Source organism: Candoia aspera, chromosome 3 (genome assembly GCF_035149785.1).
Source record: "Candoia aspera isolate rCanAsp1 chromosome 3, rCanAsp1.hap2, whole genome shotgun sequence".
Taxonomy (NCBI): Eukaryota; Metazoa; Chordata; class Lepidosauria; order Squamata; family Boidae; genus Candoia; species Candoia aspera.
Window position 1 is genome coordinate 163,341,205 of NC_086155.1, and position 25,657 is coordinate 163,366,861.

The window sequence follows — 25,657 nt, forward strand, 5'->3', positions numbered from 1 at the left end:
CTTCTCCAGGGTGTCCTGTCTTCTCATTATGTGGCCAAAGTATTTCAGTTTTGTCTTTAATATCATTCCCTCAAGTGAGCAGTCTGGCTTTATTTCCTGGAGTATGGACTGGTTTGATCATCTTGCAGTCCAAGGCACTCTCAGAATTTTCCTCCAATATATTAAATTTAGGGCTGCTTAAAATTTAGCATGCTTTTGATACCATACAGTTTTCCCTGTCAAATATTTGTTCTAGAACTGATACTCATCTCTTTTGAGTAAATATAAGCTATAAGCAAAAGATCACATTTCCACCTTCCTGCACAGGTGATAACAATCCTTAGTCTTGGCTTAAGTATATGTAATTGACTTCAACTCTAGTTATCAGTGATTTTCCCTACCTACTATTTACCTAAAACAATTACACTCCAGTTGCTCTGACTTGTGTGTGAGAAATGTGAAGAATATTTAGCTTAAGAAAACAACAGTCAAGTGCTACTTTTAATTTGTAGTATGGACTTGTAACTTGAGATTTGTAAAACTTTTTTCAAAAATTCAGACAATTTATATGTACTTTAAGTTACTTTTTAGTAGTAGTATATTCTATAGTGAAAAGATGGTTACAACTCATTAAGATTAGGTATTATTGATATTGATGAGACTGCAGTTCTGCAGCAAAGGGATATAGCCGGAAGCTCCAAGACTTCATGTAGATACCTAAAGTCAGATATATCCAAAACTTGCTTGAAATGACATAAATCTAGCTTTGTCCCAGCTTCTTTGCCCACTACTTTTTGGAATGCAACTCTGCTATACTGTTGTTATCATCATCATCATCATCATCATCTACAAAAAGAACTATCTCTGTCCAAGAAAAAGTTGTGCATTTCTGTTTTCTAGGAATATTGCACTGGATTGATATTTGCTTGAAAATACCTAGCTGGAAGGCCCACTTAAGACCATTGTGCGTTCATTGTAGTAGTCTTAAAGTGGTTTCTGAACTCATGTGATTGAACATGCTTAGAAGTTCAGCTGGGAATCCTGCCTTCATAGAAAAGGAATGAATGTGATTACATGGATGCCCCTGCTCAGTACACAGTTCCAGGCCACCTAAGTTCAGTGTATGCGAGAATAATGCTACTATTATGAACACAATTATTTTCATAAAACAGTTTTTTGCTAAAGCTACAATATAGGTGTGGAACAATTTTACTAGAGATGCTGCAAAACATGGGAATTGCTTTGTCAAACTGAAAGGAAACAAAGGAGAGAGAGAGAGAATTGGCTCTATAGAAAAGAAGATGCACTTCTGTGCTTTTCACAAGTTCCAATTTGCTGATAAAAATTATAGGTGCCTTCCATCTCTAGAAAGGGTATGCTGGCTCAGGTAAACAATTCCATCAAATCACTGGCAGCACCTAGCTGTTTACATGTGAATGCTCAGATTTACAGGGCATTTTCTTGAGAAATGTTAATGTTAACCAATGTACCCAAGACTTCAGCCACAATGTGTGAATGACTGCAGAGATACAGAGGCAAATAGATTGATTCTTGGCAAGCTTTTTTGAAACTCAGAGAACATAAACTTCCTGAATTAAGCAGGCCTTGTATAATCCTTTTGAATTTAGCTGTGTATTGATGACTTTGCTCCTGACATAGATGTTAACTTACTGTAATGTGGCATGGGAACAATGAAATAAATAATCTGATTTTCTGTCATCTTTCTTGTCTAGAAAAGTTTACTTGCCTTACGGCAATTAATGCCTAACGCAGAGACCTTTATACAGCAATGTCTTCAGCAATCTGTGCCTCAGACAGCTTCTTCTACTTATCCCACTGCATCCTCAACTTCTTCCACAGTTGCTGACAGCACTCCTGTGACTACAGTCTCCTTTCAGTCTGCAACACCAGTCCCTAGCTCTCCACTTCAAATGTCTTCTCCACAGACTTCAGTTTCAGTACCCTGCACGGCTGTGACAAGCGGTTCTACACCTCTTCCACTTGTTGAGCCAGCTTGTGCCTTGGCTGCAGGGGCACTCACTTATCAAGATGAGAACAGCACCTTCTCCACTCAACTAGTTGGAAGAATCAGTACCACAAAGGCCATACAGCCAGCCTCCACTAGAACGGAGACAGCAACAGATTCCCTTCAGGTAGCAAAGCCAAACTGTAGCCCAACATTATCATCAGCTACTCTTACTATTCCTAGTTCTGTGAAATCAGCCACATCATCTGTGATGACATCTCTTGAAGTTGCAAAGCTGGTCTTGACTACTACAGCAACCTCAGCTACATCAGTAACCACAACTCTCAAATCTGTCGTGCCCATTGCTGGGACACCAATATCTATCAGGGTTGCCCATCCCAATTCTGCTCTTCCCCAGCCAATTCAGACTCCTCAGGCTGTAAAGGTAAAACATCTGGTAAGAGAACTTTGCTTGATACTTCATCTACAATGTTCTGTGTTGTGTACTGCAGAAGTTGGGCCTTTTGAATTGACTGATTCTCAACAGTACAATTCAGCCAGCAATTCTGTCTCTTCACATAGACATCTGCAGTAAGCCATCATGGTGTAAAAACAATGATGGCATGCAGGACACCCTTATGTACTAGTGTCCTAACTTCTGACACAAGTACATAAATATTTTCCTTACTCTACCCTCCCTGGAGGATGCCTCTGTCTGTACAAGCAGGGTTATGAATTCTGCTCTTCCTCAATGAAATTTATGAATGCTTATTTATCTATGCCAATGAAGTACTTGTTAGCTGCTGAGAGTCTTGTGATTGTGGTGGAATACAAATTTAATAAATAAACATGCTTTACCTAGATAGTATCTAAGTAGCATACAGGTAGTCTTTGGTTAATGACCATTCATTCACTGACTATTCGAAGTTATAACAGTACTGAAGGAGGAAACTTACAACCAGTCCTTGAAGTTGCAGCCATCACAGCATCCCCGCAGTCACGTGACTGCGATTTGGGTGCTTGGCAACCAGCTCTCAGTTACAACAGTTGCAGCGTCTTGCAGTCATGTGATCACCATTTGCAACTTCACTGCCGGCTTCTGACAAGCAAAGTCAATGGGGAAGCCAGTAGGAGGTCACAAATGGCGATCATGTGACATCGCGCTTTATGATCGTGTTGCTTAGTGATGGAGTTCCTGGTCCCAATTACCAGCATTAACCAAGGACTACCTGTATTAAAAGAAGCTATTAATACGGAGCAAGAGATCAGTCTTGGGATATATCAGAGTATGCATCATGCTAAACCAGAATGGGGTTTGTTCCATTTTGATTTTGTACTAAGCCATGGTTTACTTAATAGGTTAGGTGTATAGCCAGAGTGTTAATGGTGGCACAAGCAATTTTGATACTAAACCTGACCAAGGACACTCCTGCCAAATTTTTCTGGCTTCTGAGTTGTCTTTTGATCTTTCCTCCTATAACATGGAATTCAGGTAGTGGGCAAGATCTTCAAGTATCTAGCAAAATTGTCAGATAGCAGACTCTGGTCCTTAAGCAGAGAATCAGTGGGAATATGTAGGATATGTAGAAGCCAGAAATGAGAATTTCCTTTGGTATACTGCTGTGTGTTATGAAGGCACAACGAATAAGCAGCTGGGGAATTGTTAGGAAAAGCCTGTCATTTCCTTCTGGGTATTACCTGAGCACAGGAGAGAAGCTACAGCATCAGGGATGAACTGAAGCAGCAGAAGTGTTATGATAATCAGACACTGAAAATACAACTGGGAGCAGTGTGAAACCTTTCACCATATGGATTCTCTGCATCAAGACTAGACATGTACTGTGTATAAGTTGCTGTGGGTGGTGATCTATTGCTTTTATTACTTTCAGTTTGCTTTTAATTTTCAGGCCCAAGAGAAATGAATGTTTTGCACTTGTTCACCAGGAGTGAAAGCAGACAGGAAGAGGTTAAGCTCATATACTTCATTAAGAGAAACTGAGGCTTGTTCCAATTCAGTTGTCTTGACTGAAAAGTATTTATTTTTAAAAAAATTGTAGCTCCTGCCTTTTGTGACAAAAGAGAACTTTAGGGGAATAGACACAAAAATGAAACATTAAAAACAGCACAAACCTAAGCATCATAATTGAAAGTAATAAAACTATTATAAAGCATCTTAAAGATAGAGATTTAATGAATTCCCTGAATTCTGAATACTTGGCCAGACCCACAATTTGATAGTAACAGTTCTATTTTTCTTGATAACTTTTCTATATTATTTTCTGACTGCACTAATCCAACACAGGGAGGAAGGAAAAAGACAATTTTTGCTCTTTTTGCTGAAGGTTAGAGAATTATTCTTATTGGGTAGAGCAGTGTTTCTCAACCTTGGCAACTTTAAGATGTGTGGACATGCTGGCTGGGAAATTCTGGGAGTCCACACATCTTAAAGTTGCCAAGGTTGAGAAACACTAGGGTAGAGCAATGAATAATTTTTTTCTCAGCGGTGCAGTTGGCATCTGTAAGACTGAGCATAGATCATTTTCTAAGTTCCATGTCTGTCTGAAATGTATTGCTTTCTGATACATTTGAATGGAAGTTCAGATTGGTATTGTAGGATAGCTCTATATCCTCCAGAGAAGGCCTGATGCAGTAATAAATTCAGCTCATTTTTTCTTAGTTTTTTTCATCCTCATCCTGCTTTTTTCTTCTCAGTCTTCTGGTTGTCTCCTTCCCTTCAGATGCCATTGTTTCTTCTTTATATTAAATTTTTCCTTCAGTTCTCAGCAGATATGTTGTACAACTTAGGGTTGTGCTCACTTTTGCTTTTTAGCAACCCCATTTCATATGGCATTGGTCCTTTAGTCTCTAAGAGACTTTCAAGATTGATGTTAGCCCTTTTAGATGGGTTAGGTCAAAAAAGAAGAAAATCTCACACTGGCAGGGAAGGTATGTCTATGTCTCTCTCTCAGTTCAAAGGGTAACTTTTGCTGTTTGATTTGTTGCAGCATTTTCTCTATTGACTCTGTGCTTTCAGGGACTTAATTGCTGTTGTTCCTTTTTCTTATTTGGGTATTCCAAGTGGTTAATTTAGTCCCTTCTTGGTTGAAATGGGGAGATGCTCAGTTCCTCTTCTAATGAAGTATAAAAGTTTGGTCCCGTGTTTCAATTTTAGAAAGCTCTTGGGTATTTTTTTGGCAGCAGGAAAAAGGTTAAAGGAACTTTTAATCATTAAAATGTTGGCTTAGTACATCATGCCTTTAAAGCACAAGAGCTTTCAGTTAGCCCTTTAAAATTTTTATCAGTAAAGAGCCTTGATTTCACTTAATCAGGAAACAAATTTACTGTAGTTTAGACACTTATATTCTCTTTTGGCAAAACTCCTGAGGAGCCTTTCAGAATCAAAGAAGGAAAAAAAAAAACAGAGGCCAGATACATATTGAAATAACAAACCCTTCAGTAGGCATCTAAGCCCTAAAAGAAACAAGATTACCATCCAGGCTGGGGAGTCAGCTCAGTGGCAGCATCTGCTGTGCATGTAAAAGCTCTAAAGTCCCATTCTTGAGTTTTCCTAAATGGTTGAGAGACACTAGCTTGATCTGAGGTAGCATTGATAGTTTCAAGACAGAAAATACTGAGCAATGTTCTGATGCAATGTAAGATGCCATCAGATATTCAGAGATCCATAACTTTCATGCAACAACTAGGTAAAATGTTGAACAGAGGTTCAGTAGGACTCAGTTTTATGGATAGGTTCATGTAGGACTCTGCATAAAAATAGAATTAGGTGTGTTAGTTTCACTAGAAGAAATGTGCATGTCATCAGAGTTGAACATGTGCAGAAGGTGGCATTCAGGTGCCTTCCACACTCACTGTTCTTACCTGCTTTCCTTTTTTTCTTAATTTTGAATGTCAAAAAGCAGGTATGCTGCAAAGCATCAGCCTGTAGCATCATCTATTTTAGAAAATGGTGAATGGCTGCAGCCTGGCACTTCGTTTAGATGTCTCCTTATCTGTCCAGGAAAATAAAATAAAGTTGGGAGAAAGAAGGAGCATCCGGAGGGTGGGTTTTGAAGCAACCTCACAGGGTTTGTCTTCTAGGGAATGGATGTGTATGACTGATCATATCCACTATGGAAGCCATTTTGGGCATAGCTATCTACTTCATAGCAGCCATTTTGTATGAATATTTACGACACATGTACATTCAAAATTGCAAATGTGCCTCTCGGGCCAAAAATGTTGGAGTCCCTTGATTTTAACAGAATTACTGGGTAGAGTCATAATTCAGATACCAGACTTCAGATGCCTCTATTGCAATCTGTACCCACATTTCTGCTTCATTTTGGCGTAATGTAGCCTTTGATTTTATTTCTGGTTAAAAGGAGGTATAAATGTAACAATATTTCTCCTCCCTGTTCTCAGGTAGTCCAGCAACCAACTGGAAGCATCTTAAGAAATGTGGCCAAGCATCAGCAGGTTTCTACTCTCCCTATTGTGAACAAGTTATGTGAAAAAATGCCATTGAATGCTTTTATCCAAGGTAGACATCTTCCTGCAGGTATGGTTCTAACATTGGGCTGAACAATGACTTCCCCTAAACCAAATGGACAACACTTTTAGGTTTACAACATGCTTTGGCATCATGTCAAGAGTTGTTGTATAAGAGATGGGCGGCAGAGAAATTTGACAAAATAAATGTCTGACTGGGTTTTTAAAATTAAATAGGTTGCTAGGATAGAGTTTGGACTTAAGGTGAGAAGTTGGAGTATTGAGAATAGCAATCATATTATGGCTCTCTAAAAGATGAACCATTTGGAGGATGACTTTCATCCTAGCAGTTTCTATTAGCCCCTTATCAAATTTCTGGGTAATAGATACAGAATCGCTGCAGAAATATAGCTATGATCTGTTGCTGCACCTATTTGAGAAAAACTATTTTCTTGTGTTGCTGGAGTGGTGGTACCTAATATTCATAAATCTTAAAGGGATTATAAATGCATTCTGATAGGGCTCTAAGGGATAGATTAAAAAAATAATACAGTTTAATAAGTGCTGTGGTTCATGCCTTTTGGTACTTGTAAGGAGTAGATATAATAATACAGCTCAGATGGGTTAGGATTGCAGCTCTCAGCATTCCCACAGCTGGAGTGTGCCATGCTGGAAATGGTTTTCCTTGATGGAAAAGTATTGTGTTATCCCAGGAGTTAGGCATACTGGCACAATACTTGATCAACAAATGAACAGTGTAATTATTCAGTTGCATTGAAAAAATCATTCAGCAGCTTGTCTATAAGAAAGAACAGGCTACTTAAAATTGATTGCTTTTATCTGAACAATTGCCTCCTTTTACTCAATGTTTTTTCATTACCTGTACTTGGAGGTGACTTATATACTTTAGTAAAGCCTTAATGCCTATAAAGAATATTGCTCTTGTCCATGTCCTGGTAGAATAACTATAGAGATAATACCAATACAGTGGATTTTTGACCTTGACATATGTATACATTTCCACTTTAGAACTGGATATAGCCTTTGCCGTTTTCTGTGTATTTGCGGAATGTCATTTTGGATTTTGCTTTCTGTTGTGGATTGTTTATCTTTTTTTAGGCTCCATTGTGAAACAAATTACCTTGGCAGGAAACAAAATTCTGTCGCTTGAAGCATCTCCTGTTCAGAGAAATAAAATAAGAGAGAGTGGAACAACATCCTTCAGGTAAAAAAATAAGCAGTCAGAAGTTTATGTGGCTACAGGGAAGCCTGAGTTGTGAGTGTGTGTGCATGTGGGTGTGTGCACCTCAGCAAATATTTAAGATTTCTGATAACTGTCCTCACTTCCTTGCTTCAAAGATTTAGAGTTGATGATTGGGGAGCGGGGGGAGAGACTTAAAGATTTTGTCCTAGCAGCTGTTTCAAATAATAACTCTTTGCAGCTTTCATTGGATTCCAGGAGCACAAAGCCCAAGGTTTCACTTGGTTAACTGATAGCTTTAGTACATATACTGCTGTAATAAACAAATCAGATTGGTTACTATTGAAAAATGTATTAAATCAAATGCAAAATATCAGTGTGAGTGTCCTGAAGATATTAAAGAAGACAGTTTATGAAGCCTCAAAATTCGCAATTATTAACATATTCCTTCGAATTTGAATGATAAAATCTGGGAATATTTTCTATCCAGTATAATTGCTTGAACAGTTTTAAATAAACTTTAAGGAAAATTATTGCATATTAGTTTTTAATATGGTAATATACTCAAAACATATACTGTATAACATGTAATCAAGTGTGAGAACTGATTAGAAATTTGGGGTGAGGAAGTGGAACAACTTATTATGAAGTCTTCCAATAAATAAATAATACAGATGTTTGTGCTTCAGCTGATTGATGTCAGATTACTTTCAGCCTTACAAATCTTACTCTTTCCAGTAGATAGCAGAACATTTTTTATATATTTCAGGGGGATTATCATACTACTATTACTGAATGATACATAGGATTTAATTAAAACATGCATCTTTATTAACAGATTGCACAGAAAGCTCTAATTGTCTGGTCAAAGGAAAGTAATGATGTGCGTCTGTTCAGATCCCAAGTATAAACAATGATTTGAATGGGATGTGGGCACCCTGGTTGTACCTGTCGTCATCTCCTTTAAGAAGCTTTGTCTTTTCCTGGATTCATGTAATAACTTTGCAGTTTTAGGGAAATACATGTTTTAGTTAAGGAAGCAGTGATGGACTGGAAGGTCATCATAACCTGTTGCCAGCTCCTTAGCTTAAAAGCATACAGGTAGTCCTTGCTTAGCAACCACAATTGGACCAGCAACTCTGTCTTTAAGCACCTTGGTTGCGAAGCAGAAAATCACGTGACTGTGATGGACTTACAACACCACTTCCCATTCAGTTGTTAAATGAGTCACCATGGTTATTAAGTGAGGCATCATGTGACCGCGACTTGTGATTTTACTTCTGTGTTCTCCATTAACTCTGCTTGTTGCAAGCTGGTTGGGAAACATGCAAATGGCAATCACATGGCTGTGGAGCACTGCGATGGTCATAAATGGCACACCAGTTGCAAAGTGCCCGAATGGCGATCACAGACCATGGGACATTCAGTCGATCATAAATGTGAGGACTGGTCGCAAAGCTGTTTCTTGACACTCTCATAACTTCAAACAGTTGCTGAATGAGGCAGTTGGTAAGCAAGGACTACCTGTATTTTCCTGGGACTGTGCAGCTGCTGTATAAGCAAGGGAAAAGGGGCTCCTTTAAGGAGATGCAGACCAGTTTTGTGAGGATGTTCACATTTCCTCACCTTTTCTATTTCTGAGCCAAACAACTTTCCCTACTGAAAAGGAAACTGTAGTTTGTTTCTTCAATCTCCATTTTCATTGCATAGGAAAGTATCAGAAGTTTGAACATGTATGCGTAATTTTCTTTTTATAAAACATTCTTAAATCTCTCCTATGAATAGTGCTATGTTCACACTGGAGAACAGAAGCAAGTACCTTGTTTCTGAGGCTGTTCACTTCTCAGTATCAAGAGGTTTAATCCATATGTCAGTTCCTTCTAAGTATGAAAAATGAAAGTGTATTCGCTATTTTGAATATGATAGATATGTACCTATTTAAAATCTGATAGTACTATTGCCTGGTCCTAGATTAAATCTAAATTATTCCATGTCGATTCAGATTAGCACCCTCTTGCCTTGTTCATTACACCTGTCCCTATTTTTAGAACAATGGAGTAATTAATATTAAAAGTGCTTGTTCAGTATTTGAACAGCAGAGGGTGCTGAAGACTTGCTTGATCAGTTCATGGAAGTTTTGCCACTTGCAAATTTATTAAATGAGATCCAGAAGGGTTTTCACTTCAAATAATTGATTATATCAGTATCAGTGATACCTGAGGACACAGACATAAGCTAAGTTATCAATAAAATAAGTGGAGAGAATAGGCTTCTGTAATGGATGGAATAATTTAATATCACTCTGTGTGAATGGTTCACAAATACTTTAGAAGTATATTTCTTATAGTATGGTCTGAGGACCACTGGGGGGGTCCCCCAAGACCCTCTCAGAGATCCACAGAATCAAAATTGTTTGCCAGATATTGAACATATTTGTAAAAATTTAAAACAATGTCATTCTTTATTATTTTTGTTAAAAAAGTAAGATTTTCCATGAAAATTTTATGTTAATATCTAATGGGTTTAATAATGTTATTTTTACATGATTCAATAAATATTTTACGAATATGTCAATTTTAATTTTTAATACAGTAAAGATTGATAAATATAACCTATATGAACAACGTAAAGTGGGAAGGTCCTGAAAGCAAAAGGTTTAAGAAATATTACCTTAGAAGAAGGAAATGTTTTATTGTTTCCTATTTATGTAATCCTAAGGATTTGGTCCCAAACATAACAGCATGCTAAATCTTAGATGATGAAAATATCCATTCACATTTTCTGGTGGACAGTCAAATATGCCTCATTAAAATCCTGAACATCCTAATGCTATCCTTTGGTGGATTTTTATTAGGACCACACATCCTTTTCAGATGAACCCCAAATTGAAGTGTGCCCTCTTTGAAGAAATTCAGTATAAAGTGTCCAAAGTGATATGGGTGTTTAGTCAAGCAGCAGAATGTGTATAGTACTTTACAAAAATTATACATTTTCCTCCCAGCCTTTCTGCATAAGGAAATGTCAGACAAGAAGGTACTGATTTTTAACTGTCAAGTGTATATTCTGGTCAGAACATGACTTCACCACATCCCTTTTCCTTTAATTACTACTTAGTGTATGGGATTTTCTCTCTCTCTGGAGAGATGTACAAGAAATAGCTTAGCAATTAGTGACAATAAAGCAGAAAACAAGCAGAATATCAAGCTTAGTTTTGATCATTGTAAATTTATAATTCCCACACCTGTCTGAAATACTTCAAGTCACTTAGCTAAGATTCCCTTTTGGTATGTGCCATTTTCATATCAACTGCCTGCAAAAATCATAGTGGATTTTTTTAAACAATGTTCCAAACTTAAAGACTTAGAAAAAGCTTTTCCAGTTACACACCAGAAATTTGACAAGTGTCATTGGCTTGCAGATTTGATCCTAGTACTTGAAAAACCATAGAAGACAGTGTTCTTTATTTCTTCCTGGGTTAGTAGGAAAATATAAAGCTTTGAATTTTTTGAAATAAAATTCAGATCAGAGCAGAGTTCACTGAAATTATCCAAGCCAGACTTCATTATCCTATTTCTTATTGCTTAATGCATAGAAATCTGAACAAGACAAAATCCTACTGCTTATCTTATAATCTTACAATACCCATACCATTTCTCCATATCAAAAGGAATATCTTTCTTTGATATCTTGTCAAATGTTCTGCATCAGTGAGCATGAATCTTCCTCAGCAGGTTTGTCAGCTGTTCCTAACATGATCAAGCACCCTCTCCATGCTGGAATATTCTTCTCAAAGTATTATTCAATTCATTTAGATTTTCAATAAATAAACTCCTTGTTTTCCCCTACTTCCCTCTTCTGGCTGATGTTCACAGAACAATATTAAGGGCTGTTGTGCCATAGTATTTGTCTGTGGATTTCTATTAGGTACTGTTCTGGATAAAACCTGGGTGTTACAGGCTGACTTTTACACTATAGATTTGCATGTTTGCCTCATTCTGTAATAGAATTTTGGGGTCCTGGCTTAGCATGATGTGCATACTCAGCTACTATGGATTAGCATACTGTGAATTAGACTGCCTTGTTCAGAAAGGTTTTAAAAATTATGGGAGTAAATACCCTCGCATATCAAGTGTTTTTAGGCTGTCTCACTTGACCTTCAAGGACTGGCCATAGATCCTTTTTTAATGTTTTACTCTTTGGCCACCTAAATTTGTTTCTTAATGAAAAGGAAACAATACTAAGCCATTAGAGCCTTTTTATGCTAAATTTTAGTACTATGTGCCAAATAAGTGAAGTAACTGAATTTCTTCTACTGATAAGTATCCCATTTATTTAATGGAACAGTCTTATTTGCTTATATAACCCAATCCAGAATGTATGCTTGCTTTTAGGGAAGAAGATGACATTAATGATGTAGCTTCTATGGCTGGTGTTAACTTGAATGAAGAGCATGCGTGCATATTGGCAACCAGTTCTGAAGCAGTCAGAGCTGTTATGTGCTCTGGTCCAGAGAAGCTCCTCCTCTCTTCAGAGGCACTGCAGAAGATGATCTTAAAAAAAGGTGAGAAGTTGGAAGAATAATTTAAGGTACATGCAGTTCTTTGCTTGAAGAAGGAACACATTTCTTTTTCAAAGTAAAGCTGCCCAATTAAAGCAGTAAACTGATGGTATATCACTGCTGAAATGGATATAATGGAACCCATTTATACTCTTAACATTTATCTTAGAAACAGAGGGCATGTATTTGAAGTTACCTTCACCAAAAGTTTATTTCATGCTACTTTTTAGGGCCATTGCATTGGCATTGTATGAGATATTTTTTTGAGGCCAATGTGAACGGAATTCCAGAAGGGTGTTTTTGAATAGATTCTGAATGAAAATATATGAGACAAACAATGGAGAAGAATCTACCAGTACCGTTTTACCTATTTGGTCAGGAAATTGACACATTTGCAAGCAAGTACTAAATCTTTTGAGCTTCTTATGTCTGTCATGCGTGGTTTTCTTGAAAGAAGTAAAAGGTTGAATTAAAGACCTTGTGATGATAAATGTTTATGACTTTCCCCTCAGCTACTTAAGTCCTTAGTCCAAACCTCATGATTGGCAAGACTAATTCATATGCTAACAGAGGAATTAGTACTATATGGTTTGTTCAGTGGCAGTTAGAAAAGATGTCCATGTCCTGACCCAAATAGAATGAACCAAGAGACTTTGTTCATTGTCTTGCTCATACAGCTCTCCTTGAAAATCCCTTGGAAGATACTTTTTTGCTTAAAAATAAACAAATTCAAGTTTATTTATGTAAGAAATTCATCTGTTTGAAAACAAATTTCTATGATTGTGCTACAAATTACATTAAGAGGATCAGACAGAAGCTTAAATCCATGTTTAACCTGATTCCAGAATTAGACTTCATGTCAACAGTGCTAATTTAGACCCTTCCTGAGGACTGTTCAAATATTCAGTTCAGAGATTTGACTGAAAGAGTATTCTATTAAATCTTCAAATTAAATTGGAAAGTGTCAGATTGGAATTCTAAAATAGGGTTCCTCTGAATCAGTTTGAGTTATTTAGATGCTCCAATAGAAGAGAATTTAAATACCTCCAGAAAAATCAGAGCTAAAAATAGAAGAAGGTGAAATCATGGGTTCATTCAACATCGCAGCACTCTTTACGTCAGGGTTTCTCCACCAGGTTCCATGGAACACTAGGGTTCCATGAGAGGTCGCTAGGGATTCCCTGGGGGATCACGATTTATTTAAAAAATTATTTCAAATTCGGGCAACTTCACATTAAAGAGGTAAGTTTCATTCTTTATTTTTAGTTTAAGAACACTGTTAATGCATATATACAGGCCTACACATGAAACAAATATAATAATTTTGTAATTTCTGGGCTATATTTGAACCTGAATGTGCAGGGATTCCCTGAGGCCTGAAAAATATTTCAAGGGTTTCTCTAGGGTCAAAAGGTTGAGAAAGGCTGCTTTACATCCATAGATCCTGAACTAATGAAAGAATCGATGGCAGCAGTACTACACAACACACCCAGCCAAATACACTAAGAACAAAATACCCAGAATCATGGACCTCAGCAACCTCGGCCTCACTACCTACTTTCAGATTAATGGACGACTATACCAACAAATCAGAGGAACACTCATGGCATCACCATTCTCAGGACACATAGCAGAGACTGTAAGGCAGCATCTCACACATACAACCAAAAACTATAGCACTCCCACACATATAACACATACAACCAAAACTCCCAAACCCCAACCTTTGTCATAGTAAAAAAGGAACATCTAGAGAAGACACATGAAATGATCAAAAACATCTTCAGAGGAATAAAATTCACAAGGGAAGAAGAAAACAACACACTACCCTTCCTGGATATCCTCATCAGCAGAGGAAATGAAGGCAAGTTAGAAACACACGTCTATCAAAAAACAACCCACATTAACCAAGTGCTCCATTACCAAAGTAACAACCCAACCTCCCACAAGAGGAGCTGTATAAGATTATTCAGACAAACACAAATGCGCTGCAGCAACCCAGAACACCAGAAAAAGGGAACAGACCACCTATACAACATCTTCCATCAAAATAGATACCTATGTAACTTTATCAAAAAGTGCCTGACCACTCGACCCACTACAGGACCAACCAACACAAGCTATGCAAAGGATAACACTACATCAAAAACATCTCAGAAACAACCAACAGACTATTACAACCAACCTTAACCAAGAGATCTACATGGCATCACCATAAAACACAAACCAACCAAAGCCCTCCAAAACATTTTAAGTAAACCAAAAGACCTAGTAGCCCAAGAAGAAAAAACAGGAGTCATCTACAACATACAGTGTAAGGATTCTAGCAGCCACTATGTAGGACTGACAGGAAAAAGATTAGCAGAGCGTATCCATGAACACCAACTAGCAGTCAGAAGATGTGATGAACATTTCTTAATCTCACAACACATGGACAAACTCAACCATAGTTTCCACTGGGAAATGTGAGCATCCTAGACCAAGCTAAATCCAGAAATGCTAGGGAATTCCTGAGAGCTTGGCATTCAGACAAATCAGCCATTAATAGTCACATAGAGATAAACCACATTTACACACCATTCAAACAAAACAATAAAAAAGCTAAGAAGGAAACAAAAAGACCAGAACACATCCTCTCCAGCAGCCAACACCCAGACAAGCAGAGATTAACACCAGACAAACAATCAAGCAGAAAACAATACCTCAATCAAGGAACTACCAAGGAGAAAACCACACCCGCACCAGCACTGGCAAGGCAAGCTACTGCATATAAATAGGGAGCAAACCTCACATTCACTAGCACTGATGATGTTACCTAGTCAGGTAATGAAATGTCTGCAAGCAAACAGCCACGCTCAGAGAGCACCAAGGACTCCACAGTATTTAGATGCTTTTGTGCATGTACAGAAATGGTTTTGGAAATCCAATTTGAACTGATTTTCCAAATCATAGGAACAATTCTGATTTGATTTGCCTGATTTTCATGGTCTAGTGTCAACTAGAATGTTCTGATCTCAGTTTCTTTTGATTTGGAAGTAGTTTATGTATGCTGCTGCTCTTCTAAATAGTGTTGCTTTTGAGGGACTGAAGAATGACCTTAGGCTTACAACTGTTGAGCCTTTTCTATTGACCAGGCAAGAGATATATAGAGTCAGGATTAGATTAGATTGGTTTGCTCCTTCCTTTACTTAAATGTCTAGAAGAGTTAATTCTAGTGAGTCTACAAGAACTGCAACATTTACAGGTAGCTCAAAGTAATCAAAGAACAATGTAAGATCATAGAAACATTTTCCAACAATAACAGTAATCCAGTATACTACAAAAACATGGAAAGCACTTTTCTTGGCCCAGTTAACTGCAGTCATTGCATCCTTATAGTTTCTTGGAGAGTAAACCTTTTATTTCTATATTCTGGTTCTGAGGAAAGTGAGATGCTATATTTGGGTGAGTATTGCTTCCAAAGATTTAGGAATGATATGCAGAACACCTGGTCTGGGGCTTGCAAATTGACTATCCATGTTTTAAACAAATCCAAGTTCGTTCTTTGCTTACCAGATCTCAGCATTTGAGTTACCAGAGTGAAGCTACTTTGCATTGGCGAAAATTCTGCCTAAACCTGGTTATTGGTTGATAACACATCCCAACAATTATTTTGTTATGTAAAAAACAAGGTGACTGTTTAGTATTAAACAGTGATTTTTCTTGTTCTGCTCTTGCCATAGAAGGCAGGATGCATCTACTTTGAGAGCACATTTTACTCTTGGCATAAAATAAGATGCCTTTTTTTACATCAGTACAGTTGGTGTTTTCGGTTTCAGTTATGACACCTCTGAGGTAGAGAGTACAGATGCAAGAAAATGCCTTTGGGGATGTATTTTGAAGTCGTTTGCTTCTGTAGCACTGAATTGCCCAGGTACTCATAGTACTTTCCTAAGCCTACACTGATGAAGGTCAGTTGTCAACCAGACAAAGAGCCCTGAATTAATATATGTGCAACTTAAGGGCATTGCAGAGGTGATGCTTCCTCTTAGTACAATGTTCAGGCAGTTTCACTTGAAACAAACAGCATTCCTGTTGCTCCTGTGAACATAGCAGAGGGAGTGAGGATGGTGGCAATGCAGGAAAGGCAAACTCTGGACAAGTTGCAGTTATGATAGAAATGGAAATGGAATGTTTTTGGATCTTAATTGAGTGAGCTGTCCTGCAAGTTACTCTCTAAGGAGGGTGAGTCAAGGTGCCATGTTATTTTGGTTGCGGCACAAATGGTACGGATATGGGCATGCCTGGAATATGATGTAAAGGATACCTCTCTTCATTAACATGTCAAGATTTAATAAGTACAGGGCAAAAATGGATTCTCTATTTTTAGTTACGGAAATTAACAGAATATGGCCTGACTTCTACAGCTACTACTTCTCCCCTTCTCCAAACCAGAAGGCCTGATTTCTGCATTCCTATTAACTTTATCCTATAAATGACCTTGCAAGGAGAGTGATTCTAGAGGCTAAGTGAAACAATGTCTATTTTCTGAAGCTGTAGGCTAGGTTTTATTAATGTAATGTCTAAGATCTTTGAAGTTGTGACTTTACCAGGAAAATCACAATCTCCCAAACCTTTATTCATAATGGGATGACTTCCAGGGGGAACAGAATGCCTGCTGTGCTAATTATTTCAATTATCAGCTAGTACTAAAATACGTAATGGATTTTCTCTGCCTCAACAGGTAAAAGGCATGACATTATGGAAGTTAATTCTGATGTTCTGAACTTGATCTCCCATGCTACACAGGAGAGATTAAGAGGGCTTCTAGAAAAACTAACTTTAATTGCTCAGCATCGTCTGAGGACCTATAAGGTAAAAATAATGATTGCCAAGCTTCAGTTTGTCTTTTTAAAATAATGGGTATATTGGAATGATCTACCCTGAAGAATGTATTGCTTTTATGCTCACAGGATCTTGGTCATATACACTTTGCTAAGTCTTGGGTTGATAAAATAAACTGTATACATTGATGAGAAGGAGCAAAAACCTGGTAGCTTCTGCAGAGTACTGATTCCTTTGCTTTTATTTGCACCTATAGGGAGAGGAAAGTGCAGACTTAACATAGTAATGGCTAAGGATGGGATGTTTTGCTTGGATGAGGTCTGGCAATACTTAAATTAAACTCATATGGGAGTTTAAATATGTAAACAGTTTTCTTCCATTGTGATTAAAGCATCCGTTTTTGTTTAAGTATTGTTCCATACAGTTGTTTGGGACTTTCTGATTAGGATAGGGATAGGCAACCTGCAACCTTCAGAGTCACTGGGGTTGGGTGGCCAATAAATTTAAATAAATAAATAACTACTCTTCATCTAATTTAAATCTCTTTTACAAGAGATCATTTCAAATCTCTGATAAAATCTGTCTTCCCTTTAATAGAGAGAGAAAGCTATTATGTATATTTAAATGGGTACAGGACACTCATAATTAATCAGTGGTTAGTTCCATAGCCTTTCCCTAAAGAGTTCACCTCCGCTTTTTGATATTTGACTTGTTTTGAAGGTAGAGACTTGAAACCATGTTTTGGCATATTTGGGTATAAGAAAGCATACCATCACAAGAATGCTTTTTCAGAAAAACCTCAGCATTAATGTAAACTTCACCAGAAAACAATGTTTTGGGTGCTAGCTACAGCTGCCTTTATTTTAAAATCCAACTAGCCAAGTTATATGGCAGTTAAAACAATGAGACTGCAGAGCTGCTTTTGAAGTTTCTGCCAGGTATTTTCCCAGGAATGGCTTTTCTTGCAAATGAAAGACGAGTTATATTCAGGTGCCACAAAGGGATATGCAAGTGAATCAGAAATTGAATTGAGTGTGAGTAAGGGGAACCTGGACTTTAAATGCTTGCAGAAAGCAAACATGTTAGCTTTTAAGTGACTTATCAGATATGTAGGCATTTATCTCTAGAAGGTTCTTGTTTTGTATGGTAAACAAAATACTGTATTCTATGGTGTTTTGTAATTAAAGGATTTTTATGTTGAAATCAGAAATTTATTTTCCGCAATAAATTATGCATTTGCTCTTTCTCCTTAGGGCAGTGACAAGTACATTTTATCTAATGATACACGGGCTCAGCTTCAGTTTCTTGAACAATTGGATCAGGTTGAGAAACAGAGGAAGGATGAAGAAGAAAAAGAAAAGTTGCTCCGAGCAGCCAAGGTGAGAGAATTCTGAAGGCACAAAATTGCAGCAGAAATCTTTTTTCTGTTTATTTTCTTTGCTGGAATTTTTTTTCTCTTCATCTCTCTGTGTTAAAGCAAATAACTTTAAAAACCTGCAGCAGAAAGAATGATATATTATGACTGTTCTGTGTAGTAGATACCAACAACTAGGCAGTTGGAAAACTTGTTCCCCTCTCCTGTTACCAAGTAGAGGTGATTTCTGGAGTGTCCCATCTGTTAAGAGCCCTGCAGGTCCCCACAGAAGAAGGTGGAATTTCCTTAAGACTTCCTGATTAATGGAAAGGATAAACTATACAAGAGAACTGAAGTTAACTTCCCTAAAAATAGGCAAGAACATGTAAATGAGGTGGGAAAAAATCCCAGGAATTAGGCAAATTAATATTAAAGCAAACTATGGTTCAGCATGCAAGAAAATAGCCTATAGAGGGTCTGTTCTAAGTGCGGAAAATGTCAGACAGAAGTTTGACGTTGGATGGAACGAGAGGCATTAGTTGAAATTAGCAGCTTCCAGTTAGCCAATGGTGCATTCCCTTCCGCACAGGATCGGGGTCTTGCTCCCTTCCCATAAAATAGGTCAGTTTTATTCCATTTTACAGGTTTCATGGGCTAACTGGCCTTTAGCCAGTTTTTGCAGACTTACTAAGAACATCTGCTGGCTGATCGTCTGTATTGACCTTGTGGCAGACACATTTTAACCGATTATCATAACCCGTATAAATGGCTCTATTTTAAAATCAACCTCATTCTGAAATAAGGGTGTTTAAAATTAGGCCCCTAAGGCGGTCTACTGTATTATTCCAGCAAAACGTGGGGTTAGAGCATTCTTTTTTTCTTTCTGCCTTTCTTTTTCTTTTCTCTCCCCAAGTGTCTGCTCCTGACATGAACATCATCATGCCTACGCTGGACCTGACTGACAATGTTAGCATCATTTTTAGTTCAAGCTTCCTCTGGGCTAGAAGGAAGGCAACCGTCCCTGATGAAGGGACGTTTGGGCACGGGGCGGGGGAGAATCAAGCCAGTCTGGCTTGCGGCATTAAACCCCTAGAGCTAAGATTTCCAATCAGAACAGAAAATTGTAGCTGATTAAATATTTAAAGATAATGTTTGTATTTTGGGTAGCTTCCATTACATTTCTTCCTCTGCCTCCCTCTCCTTCTCTGATAGAGCCCTTTCAGTAAAGAAGATCCAGAGCAGCTGCGTTTGAAGCAGAAAGCAAAAGAGGTACGACTTTCAAGTTACCACGTTGGGCTTCGTGTTAGGAGGAGAGGTTGGCAGCCCTCCCCTGGCAATTAGGTCAGGGCTTATTTTGCTGTTGCATACCATTTGTGGAGGCCTTGGGGAAGGACAGGAACTGCTGCAGGCAAGGGCAATGCTTCAAATGAGGCCAGTGAATTATGAGCTCTGAACACTTTATTTTCATAGTTCACAAAGAACTATTTCTAGGCAGACCTCAACTACAGCAATGGGCTGGATAGGAATATAACGTGGGATTAGGAGGGGGGAAAAAGACACTTTAAGATTTAGCATCTGGGACTGTACAATAGCCTACATTTTTCCAGGGTAATTGTTCGTTTTGTAAATCTGATACTGCTTATAATTCTTTGGCTGGGAGGTGGTACTGGGATTTAGTTTTAAATGGAAAACGCCTCTGGCTTTTAATTTTCTGGGCCCAGCAGTTTTCTGTTCTGGAATGGAGCCCTTGTTTCACACAGTTCATGTTTAGCTGCAGGGGTTTTAGTTTATAGCTTAGACTGGTTAAGCTGTTACTCCCAGAGGCCTCTGCATAGCAACTGCAGAAATCAACAAATAAGTTCATTTATGTCTGCTGCAGCCTCCTCTCAGTAGCTGACTTTTTACATTTCCCAATATCCATTTCCTGACTTTTTTTAGCCGGAGAGAAAAAAGCTCCACTAATTGGAGCTTATTTTAATTGAGCCTTAATATTGGATCTCGCTGGAGTTGCCCCCAGAGCTACTGGGAACAGAATTAAATGAAAATACCTAAGGTTGAAAACTGTGTGAGTGAGAATTTTTTTTAACTTGACCTACAGATTCTTTTCCCCCACTGAATAAATCAAGCCTGTTCACATTTCTGATTAAGGATCTGACAGCAGACAATAATAAAGACAATTGAGGTGTGAGATGTGTGATGCAGAGCTTAAGAAATTGGTTTCTATAGTTACTTGACTGATTCCATGCCATTTTTTAAAGGATCTTTGTAGTAAATGAGTGATTTTTCTGAGGAACCTTTTTCTTAACTGTGCCTCTTGAACTATGAAATTTGTTGTTGCTTAACATTGCTACGGTTGGCTTCTAGATGCCAATAGTAGCAGCAGTGGGTTATTTATGAATGCTTTAAAAGCCCTTATTGCTTGGATTAATGTAAGAGGTGAGGCAAAATAAATAGCTATCCGGTAAAATGGTCTGAAAATCAATGCACCAGTTTCCAGCCATGGCAAAAAAAAAAAAAATGCTCCTAGATGAGAAGGAAAAGAGAAGTAAAGGTGCAGGCTGTTCATTCAGATGGGCTTTGGGGTCAAAAGTATACTGCTTACTTTAACAAAAGTAACTTAGTCTTTGGATCTCATTGGTCTCCATTAAAGACCTGCAAAACATTCTGTGGTGGCACAATTTGGCTCCAGTGCTTGACATTTTCCCATGGAGCGAGCTAATCTAAGCATTCTCAGGGATGAGTTGTGTACTGCTGGAAGTCTGTTGGCTGGAATTACAAGGAAATGTAGGGCATTCCAGGAGGACACACTGTGTTCTTAAACCAGACCATGCCACCTTAGAACATATGCATGTTACCATATAATTGAAACTGCTTACTCACTTGCTCATAATTGTCTCTCCTAAGAATATTCATGTCAGTGTACTGGACATATATTTTATTACAGTGAACTTTATATGATAAGGTGGTATGACGAGCATTGCTGAACCAATGTGTATTTCTGTGTACGAAAATACATATCCCTACCTTTATGAGTTTACAGTCTAGAATCCAATATAAGGGATATCAGGAAGGGGAGGCACAGATGCATCATGTACTTGTATCTAAGCATCTGTAGCAATCAGGGCATAAGGACTAGGGGGTTGATCAAAGACTAGAATGGGGAACTCAGCATAGAAAAGGTTATACTAATTTAGTTGAACAATGACATCCTTCTGAAGAGGACTGTGGAATTTTTGAGGAAAGAAAATGATCCTGTGGTGCAGATATGGCTTATATGGTTAATAAAATGCACATAAGCCAGAGGGCACCAGTGTAGCACTCCTCTCCTCCAGGATAAAATTGCTGAAATTTCATGATATACCATACAAAAAAAAGTGACAGTTTCCAAGATTTTGATACTGTGGAGGATGTTTAAGGCCAGAAAAGATAGCCAGGCTGGGGAGTTCTGGGAGTTGAGGTCCACACACCTTAAAGTTGCCAAGGTTGAGAAACACTGCAGTAGTGTATTCATAGGCAGGATTATTAGGCAGCAATAACTGAATAGACCATCACATCCCTACTCAGGAAATACGTCTGAGTCAGTGTTCATATCAATTCCATTAGCTGAGTCAGGGTGCTGTTAGTGGCTAAGATACATGGAGAGCCTTCATTCAAATGCCTCTTGATTATGGTGCCCACTGTGTGACTTTGAGCTAGTCGCTTCATAGACTTAATTGCTTGGGTGAGATAACAAGTGACTGCTTCAGGTTACTTGAGCTCGCCGAGGAAAGCTGGGTATAAACATAGTAGTAATAGTGGTAACGCTATTTACTGATGCTATTTAAATAGTTTTACTATTTTCTTAAGTAGAAAACGAGGGAGGTCACTAAGAATAAAAAGTCCCAGTAAGATTGGGCAGAGAAAAAAGATGGACAGGTTTACTTTTTTTTTTGCCTTTATTATGCTTGACAGTGGAACACTACTTTGGGTAGTAGTGGACTCTCCTGTGCTGAAAATATTTAAACAGAAGTTGGATGTCCATTTATTGAGGATGCTATAGTAATCAATTCCTTTTTTTATAAGGATTTTATTAAGTTTGAAACAAAAATAAAAACTACATAAGAGCAAAAAACTACAAAAAGAAAAGAAAAAAACTAAAAGAGTGTAAAACACAACAAAAAAGAATTTTGAAGATTACATAAAGAGGTGATTTCCGACTTTCAACAACAATATACAGCAATTTCCATAATCAATCCCTTACTCTAATCATATTTTTTCTATAAATAATTCCATTAGCACATTATAAAAATCACAATTGCTCCTTCCCCTTGTATTAAAAGAAAAGAAATATATAAACCTTCAAATCAACTCCCCGTCCCAAAATATTTATTTAATTATTTCCTTCCTACCACTATTCTATATATTTCGTCCACTGTAATAAAAATGAAATTATAAAAACATTTAAATTGTGTTGTTTATTCGTTTAGTCGCTTCCGACTCTTCATGACTTCATGGACCAGCCCACACCAGAGCTTTCTGTCGGTCGTCAACATCCCCACCTCCCCCAGGGACGAGTCCATCACCTCTAGAATATCATCTATCCATCTTGCCCTTGGTCGGCCCCTCTTCCTTTTGCCTTCCACTCTCCCTAGCATCAGCATCTTCTCCAAGGTGTCCTGTCTTCTCATTATGTGGCCAAAGTATTTCAGTTTTGCCTTGAATATCATTCCCTCAAGTGAGCAGTCTGGCTTTATTTCCTGGAGTATGGACTGGTTTGATCTTCTTGCAGTCCAAGGCACTCTCAGAATTTTCCTCCAACACCACAGTTCAAAAGCATCTATCTTCCTTCTCTCAGCCTTCCTTATGGTCCAGCTCTCGCAGCCGTATGTTACTACAGGGAACACCATTGCTTTAACTATGCGGACCTTTGTTGTCAGTGAGATGTCTCTGCTCTTAACTATCGAGATTTGTCATTGCTCTTCTCCCAAGGATTAAGCGTCTTCTGATTTCCTGACTGCAGTCAGCATCTGCAGTAATCTTTGCACCTAGAAATACAAAGTCTTTGACTGCTTCTACATTTCCTCCCTCTGTTTGCCAGTTATCAATCAGGCTGGTTGCCATAATCTTGTTTTTTTTGAGGTTTAGCTGCAAGCCAGCTTTTGCACTTCCTTCTTTCACCTTGATCATAAGACTCCTCAGTTCCTCTTCACTTTCAGCCATCAAAGTGGTATCATCTGCATATCTGAGATTGTTAATGTTTCTTCCAGCGATTTTAACTCCAGCCTTGGATTCCTCAAGCCCAGCATGTCACATGATGTGTTCTGTGTACAAGTTGAATAAGTAGGGTGAGAGTATACAGCCCTGCCGTACTCCTTTCCCAATCTTAAACCAGTCCGTTGTTCCATGGTCTGTTCTTACCGTTGCTACTTGGTCGTTATACAGATTCCTCAGGAGGCATACAAGATGACTTGGTATCCCCATACTACTAAGAACTTGCCACAATTTGTTATGGTCCACACAGTCAAAGGCTTTAGAATAGTCAATAAAACAGGAATATATGTTTTTCTGAAACTCCCTGGCTTTTTCCATTATCCAGCGGATATTGGCAATTTGGTCCCTAGTTCCTCTGCCTTTTCTAAAACCAGCTTGTACATCTGGCAATTCTCGCTCCATGAATTGCTGAAGTCTACCTTGCAGGATCTTGAGCATTACCTTACTGGCATGTGAAATGAGTGCCACTGTTCGATAGTTTGAACATTCTTTAGTGTTTCCCTTTTTTGGTATGGGGATATAAGTTGATTTTTTCCAATCTGATGGCCATTCTTGTGTTTTCCAAATTTGCTGGCATATAGCAGACGTTGACAGCATCATCTTGCAAGATTTTGAACAGTTCAGCTGGGATGCCGTCGTCTCCTGTTGCCTTGTTATTAGCAATGCTTCTTAAGGCCCATTCAACCTCCCTCTTCAGGATGTCTGGCTCTAGCTCACTGGCCACACCGTCAAAGCTATCCCCGATATTGTTATCCTTCCTATACAGGTCTTCCATATATTCTTGCCACCTTTTCTTGATCTCTTCTTCTGTTAGGTCCTTGCTGTCTTTGTTTTTGATCATACCCATTTTGGCCTGGAATTTACCTCCGATGTTTCTAATTTTCTGGAAAAGGTTTCTTGTCCTTCCTATTCTATTGTCTTCTTCCACTTCCACGCATTGCTTGTTTAAAAATAATTCCTTATCTCTTCTGGCTAACCTCTGGAATTTTGCATTTAATTGGGCATATCTCCCCCTATCACTGTTGCCTTTTGCTTTCCTTCTTTCTTGGGCTACTTTTAGTGTCTCAGCAGACAGCCATTTTGCCTTCTTGGTTTTCTCTTTCTTTGGGATGTATTTTGTTGCCGCCTCCTGAACAATGTTGGGAACTTCTGTCCAGAGTTCTTCCGGGACCCTATCTACTAAGTCCAGTCCCTTAAATCTATTCTTCACCTCCACTGCATATTCCTTAGGAATATTAGTGAGCTCATATCTAGCTGATCTGTGGGTCTTCCCTAATCTCTTTAGTCTGATCCTAAATTGTGCAAGAAGAAGTTCGTGATCTGAACTACAGTCAGCTCCAGGTCTTGTTTTTACCGACTGTATAGATGTCCACCACCTTTGGCTGCAAAGGATGCTGTCAACCTGATTTCGGTGTTGTCCATCTGGTGAAGTCCATGTATAAAGCCGTCTCTTAGGTTGTTGGAAGAGAGTGTTTGTTATGCAGAGTGAATTGTCTTGGCAAAATTCTATCAGCCTATGTCCTGCTTCGTTTTGTTCTCCCAGGCCATGCTTACCTGTAATTCCAGGTGTCATTTGACTGCCCACCTTAGCATTCCAGTCTCCCGTGATGAAAATAACATCTCTTTTAGGCATGTTGTCCAGTAGGTGCTGCAGATCCTCATAGAACTGCTCTACTTCGCTTCTTCAGCATCTGTGGTTGGGGCGTATATTTGGATCACTGTGATGTTAGATGGCTTGCCCTGAATTCGAATTGAGATCATTCTATCGTTTTTTGGATTGTATCCAAGCACTGCTTTAGCCACTTTACGATTAATTATGAAGGCTACTCCATTTCTTCTGTGGTCCTCTTGTCCACAGTAGTAGATCTGGTGGTCATTTGATGTGAAGTGGCCCATTCCAGTCCATTTCAGTTCACTGACGCCCAAAATGTCTATCTTTAATCTTGACATCTCACCAATAACCACATCCAATTTGCCCTGGCTCATAGATCTTACATTCCAGGTTCCAGTGGTGTGTTGATCCTTAGAACATCAGAT

General features: G+C 38.4%; 1 protein-coding gene across 1 annotated transcript in view; it reads left to right on the forward strand.

Annotated features, from left to right (window-relative positions):
• The window catches only part of TAF4B (TATA-box binding protein associated factor 4b), a 70,886-nt gene that overhangs the window by 19,658 nt on the left and 25,571 nt on the right, over positions 1-25,657 (forward strand). The window contains exons 7-13 of the mRNA XM_063299215.1: positions 1,713-2,402; positions 6,368-6,503; positions 7,553-7,658; positions 12,026-12,195; positions 16,916-17,046; positions 18,270-18,395; positions 19,583-19,639. Of these exons, the coding sequence (XP_063155285.1) occupies positions 1,713-2,402; positions 6,368-6,503; positions 7,553-7,658; positions 12,026-12,195; positions 16,916-17,046; positions 18,270-18,395; positions 19,583-19,639 (1,416 nt within the window). The remainder of the gene's footprint in view (positions 1-1,712; positions 2,403-6,367; positions 6,504-7,552; positions 7,659-12,025; positions 12,196-16,915; positions 17,047-18,269; positions 18,396-19,582; positions 19,640-25,657) is intronic.